Below are 5322 nucleotides of genomic sequence, written 5' to 3'. Positions count from 1 at the left end.
GAGAGTGCTCATGTGAATTATATGAACATCAGTTTTGGTATCAGTACAGGATGACTGAATACACAAATTAATCACACACACACACACACACACACACACACACACACACACACACACATCAGAGAGGACAATCAGCATGGCGTTGATTGCAGGAGGCGCAAAGTTGGTGTCTTTTCCGGCAAATTACACAAGACATTTGTTTGCACGGCCCGCGGTTACCTGATGCAGTAGTGGGGTTATTTGATGCTTGACGACACCCCTCTCTCCCTCTCTCTCTCTCTCTCTCTCTCTCTCTCTCTCTCTCTCTCTCTCTCTCTCTCTCGTTTGTTTTGTTTTGTTGTTATTCGCCCACATTTGGTGGGACACGGGCAAACTGAGAGCCCGTCAGAGAAATGCAGAGTTAGAAAGGACAAGAAGCCTTAAAAAAAAAAAAAAAAAAAAAATCTAGAGCAAGGATAAAGGTGAAAGCAGTTAGCGAGGAGGAGGATAATGTCTTACCACGTGTAGAAGCCTCTGGAAGGGTACACTGTTAACAACCCGAGCCGCATCAAAAATATCATCACCAGTACGAGGAAAGTCTCTGTCAAAACTAGTTCGGAAAGGGGCGGTTGCCGGGCAGTCTAGCAGGTAATGACAGAGAGGTTCAGCGGACCGTGCATAGCAATGGGGGCACGGTTCAGGATCTAAGCCGGCAACCTGGCTATAGCACAGGAAGCCTAGGCGGAGACGCCGGATTCTAACGAGTATGTAGTTAGGTAGGCCAGTTGGTGTTGAAAGAGGAGTATACGACGTGGCCGCCATATACCAAGCGGCTGAGCGTGAGCCTTCAGCAATACACGGGTGATGGTTGTCCCTAGTACGTCTAGAGAGGGTGGAGGCCACCACTGAGAGGACTCGTGTAGCCCAAGGCCTGAGAGGAAACGTGACATCAGGGAGAGTGCTAGCCACATGTGCAGTTGTGTCTGCCAACTCATTTCCCTCAAGTCCCACATGCCCAGGGACCCAGTGAAAAATCACCGAGCCACCCCGCTGCTGGATGAGGGAAGAAACAGTATATATGGCAGTCTAGGTCGGGATCACTGCACACCTCCGAAGCCACATCCAAGTCATGAAGTAGACCCGTGGTGGTTCGAGCCCAGTCAGGATGGGGGAGCGGGTCAGGAGGCCGGCTTGCTAGACGCCACAGTAAAATTGAGATCGGTAAGTGGGGATGGTGATGTACGGGCCGGAGGGTCTCAGCTGTCACACGGAAAGCAATTCTGTGGGCAAGTGATGGAAACCCACTTTCTAGGCACAGATTAACAAGCCTAGTCCATCGTGGCGCATGTAGCATAATACGGAGTGCTTCGTTCTGAAGCACTTCCAAGGACTGAGAAACGTGTGGAGCAAGACCTATGAGGCATATAGCACTATAGTCTACGAGTGAGTGGATGGCATGGACATAAAATGTGTTTAGGACAGCATAAGACGCCCCTAGACTGCGGCGTGAAAGGTAGCGGAGAGCGGAGGTGCGTGTTGCAGCCCGCTCTTGCAGGTACTTTACGTGTTTTTGGAAGGTGAGATTTGGGTCAAAATAAATTCCCAGGTAACGATGGAGCATTACAATCTCAATGCTCTGGCCACCAAGCAAGAGCGGACGATCTGGAGGTCGGAGATGGAACGGTAGGCACTTAGTCTTCTCGAGGTTGACTTTCAGGCCAAATTCGCTGCATTTGGTATGCAGCCGAGAGAGTGCAACTGGCGCCTGGGTGAAACAGTCTCCCCTCGAGAAAACAAGTGCCAAATCGTCTGCATAAACGAGGAGTGTTATGCCGGGGCCATAGTCCACCGTCAGTAGCCCTTCTATAAGAACATTGAATAGCAAGGGGCTTAGAACACTCCCCTGGGGGGTGCCGTTTTGATGTTTTTAAAAAGGGGAGAGCTGCCCTGAAATCTTACCCCCGCCGTGCGCTGCTGAAAGAAATCCCCCACCCATGATAAGAGTCTACCCCCAACTCCCCGATCTGCAAGGGCTGCCTGGATTGCAAGAGGGCTTGCCAGCTCAAAGGCCTTCTCGAGGTCGAGGAAGACAGCCATCCCCCGTCCACCTCGAAGCTCCCCGAGGAAAGAAGCGAGGCAGTGAGTAGCACTCCTGCCAGGATGGTACGCAAAAGTCCTCAGGTGCAACAGTCCCAGACGCCATGCAAGGCGAGCACGCACAACCCTTTCTGCAGTCTTAGCTACACAGCTAAGAAGCGAGATAGGGCGCATGGCGCCGGGATCGCGAGGTTTGGGAATCGGGTGGATGACAGCTGTCTTCCACGACCTCGGCAAACGGCCCTCGGACCACGAGAGGTTGAATAGATCAAGAATCCTCTCACTACCACAATCTCCAGCATGGGATAACAGCGAGTAGGTGAGCCCGTCGAGCCCAGGTGCAGTGTCGTTCCTGTGTTGCAGCGCCTTTCGAAGCTCCCCGCTGGTGATGGGGTGATCAGCGGGATCAGGTCTTGCGCAGGCAGCCTGGACAGCAGCGACACAAGAAGCTGACAACTGCTCCTGTAGGGCTCGAATGGAGCATGGGAGATTGTGGGAAGCAGAACGGTCTGTGAAGTGCTGTGCGAGATGGCTGGCTTCAGCAGCAGGGTCAGGGTGTGACGGCAGGTGAGGAGGATATGGGTCAGAGATGGACCGGATTCTCCTCCACATCTCACGGAGAGTGGAGTGAGAGTCCAAGGTACGACACCAGCTAATCCACGCCTCCTCCTTAAGGCAACGCTTTTCCGACGTCACATGGCGCGTGACAGCGGCCAGATACCGACGGTGCCGAGATGTACGGCGCCGCCGGTACTGCCTGCACACAGCATGCAGCCTGTTATTCAACTCCCTGACCCTATCGCAATAAATCCAACCGTCTCGATAGCACCGCGTGGATCGTCGCTGCAGCGGAATAGTGAGAGAGGCAGCCCGGGAAAATGCCCGGGCAACTTGGTCCGCTCGACTCTCGAGGTCCGGGGCAAGAGGAGATGCCTCAAAGGCCACAGCCAATGCATGGCCAAAGGTTGGCCAGTCAGCCTTGCGAAGATCCCACCTAGGCGGAGGGAGAGGGGGAGGCGGGAGTGGAGTCACAGGTAAAGTGACAAGGACGGCAAAGTGGTCACTAGAGAGGTGGGGGTGAAGTGACCATTTAGCTGAGCTGGCTAGGGTGGACGATACAAATGACAGATCGAGACGGCCCCCACCAATGTGAGTGGCAACTCCAGTATCGTTCAGTAGGGATACACCATCCATCTCCTCTAGTATCAGAGAGATGTGCTGCCCTGCATCACTGGACGGAAGAGGCGATGAAAGAAGGGCGTGGTGGGCATTAAAGTCGCCCCCGAAGTAGACAGTGCCCCTGGCAGCCTGGGAGAACAAGTCTCCCATTTCCAGGAAGCCTCTGTGGTTCCGGTATATGTTGTATACCATCAGGGATGACGTCGCCAGGTGGAGAACCACGCCCTGGACCTCAACATCAGATCCACAGAAAGGAGGAGGGTCACAATCTGTGCATGCGATGTGGTCCTGTACCAGAACGGCACATCCTCGTGTGACGCCACGATCATACGGGAGGAGATGGGTGGTGTAACCCAGAATACGAAAAGTGGAATTATCTGGGAGCAGGGCCTCCTGCAGAAGAATGACATGAGGGCGGTCCCTGGTGGCTGCCTCCTGCAAAAGCGGAAGCTTTTGCCTCGCTCCCAGACAATTCCACTGAAGGAGTCTGAGGGAGTTCTCTACTGACCGTCCGGCGACACTTGCAGACGGTCGTCCTCCTGCAGCATTGGAGAGGCCGTGTCCACTGTAGTGGCCACAGATGGTGTTGGTGCTTGCCCCAGATGGGGGCTTTGACATGGCAGGTGCTTGGTGTAAGGCTGGGCTTTCATGCGTGTGGGCCTGGCCTGCTTGGATGGGCGAGTTGATCTGCAGGAAGTGGGATGAGTTCTCCCTGCAGAGCAAGCCGAGCGGCGAGGGGAAAGAGGGGTACTGAGGCTCACCTTCTTTCTCTCAATGACCTTGTTGACAAGGCGATCGGCTGCTTCGGTGAGAGGCTCTATTGGGAGAGGGATGTCCAGGCTCTTTGCTATTGTTTGAGCAATAGTTACTGCCAGCTTTGTTGCCAGGGTCCTGAACTCCTCCGTCATGAAAGTCATCACGGTAGGAGTAGGAGCGGGTGGTTGGCTGGGCGCTGGGATGGGTGTTGATGGCAGGACAGACATCGGCTGTTGATATATTTCTGCCGTGGTCTTGCCCACAGCAAGAGCAGGAGACAACGGTGGGAAGTCCTTCTCGTTGAGAGCTGGAGGACTTGGTATTTCTGAGCGGCACTGCTGTCCCCAGACAAAAGTGCCTGTGGGAGCTGGAGTGGTGCTGACGGTCTGTCTCTCGCGCACCCAAGTAACCTTCCGTTCCCGACCCTGGTTCACGCGTTGAACCCTCGCAGGACAGCTGGGGTGCCAGGCATGGTGTCGCCCCGAGCAGTTGGGGCACTTGGCAGTTGTCGGCTCCTTTGCCTTCAGCTGCTTCAGGCACTGCTCGGTGTCGTGCGCTCCGCTGCAGACTTCGCAGACGATGGGGAGGTTGCAGTTGGCGCGATGGTGTCCGAATCAGTGACACCTGTAGCAGCGCAGCGGCTCAGGCATGAAGGGGCGGAGATAAAACATCCCCCAGTTGCCCAGATTGATGGACTCTATGAGTGGTCCTCGCAGAGTCACACAAACCTGCAGCGTCTCCTGCCGTGTTCGTTGGTTCTTGCACCTCACTGCCTCCTCTATGAGGTCGTGTTGTAGAAGGATATCCACTGGCATACGCCGGGGATATACCATCACAACCGCCTTTGTAGTCTGGGCGCCCTGAGGTAGCTCCACGATCCTGACGATCAGGGCCTCCTCCTCCGCAATCTCCTTCAGGCGTAGATACAATCCCTCTTCGGTGGGGATCAGCACACAGCTTTCATCACGGCCAAAGCGATTCATGGCTGCGAGGCCAGGCAGGTGTCGTTCCAGAGCCGCTACCGCGTCATAGCTGGTGCCGTATCCTTCCTGAAGAGGGACACAAAAAGCCGGAAAAGCAGACCGCGGAGGCGGAGGAGCCGCGACAGAGACTGCGGGGCGAGCAGCAGGAGGTGGCCGTCAGGACCCTGGAGGCTTCAATGCTGGGGGAATGGCGTTTCCCTGTGACGCTCACTGTGTTTTTCTTGTCACTGTAATGAAGCCATCATCATCATGAGCAGGAGCAGGAGCAGCAGAAGGGAGCTGCAACAGGAGGATGCATGTCCAGGAGAGGTTCAGTGGTGCATACACT

At 55.1% G+C, this 5322-nt stretch overlaps 1 protein-coding gene across 1 annotated transcript; it reads right to left on the bottom strand.

Moving 5' to 3' along the window:
* Window positions 1–979: 979 nt before the first annotated feature.
* On the bottom strand, window positions 980–3447 carry LOC145415341 (uncharacterized). Its single transcript, XM_080284616.1, has 2 exons — window positions 2203–3447; window positions 980–1882 (listed from the first exon to the last, which is right to left on the bottom strand). Exons 1-2 carry the CDS (start codon window positions 3445–3447, stop codon window positions 980–982), a joined length of 2148 nt encoding a protein of 715 aa, XP_080140742.1.
* Window positions 3448–5322: the final 1875 nt, after the last annotated feature.

The sequence above is a fragment of the Coenobita brevimanus genome, chromosome 102 (assembly GCF_032717465.1).
Source record: "Coenobita brevimanus isolate Jiangsu-jjx chromosome 102, ASM3271746v2, whole genome shotgun sequence".
NCBI classification, from domain to species: domain Eukaryota; kingdom Metazoa; phylum Arthropoda; class Malacostraca; order Decapoda; family Coenobitidae; genus Coenobita; species Coenobita brevimanus.
Note: the sequence above shows the minus strand (reverse complement) of the source record. Positions and strands in the feature narration are given on the sequence as shown.

Excerpts from the sequence above, each read along its gene's own strand:
- LOC145415341 (XM_080284616.1), bottom strand. The coding sequence starts at position 3,447 with ATGGTATACAACATATACCGGAACCACAGAGGCTTCCTGGAAATGGGA. Across the intron at positions 1,883-2,202 it reads TAGCTAAGACTGCAGAAAGG|GGGAGTGTTCTAAGCCCCTT; the intron begins GTTGTGCGTGCT and ends GGCACCCCCCAG.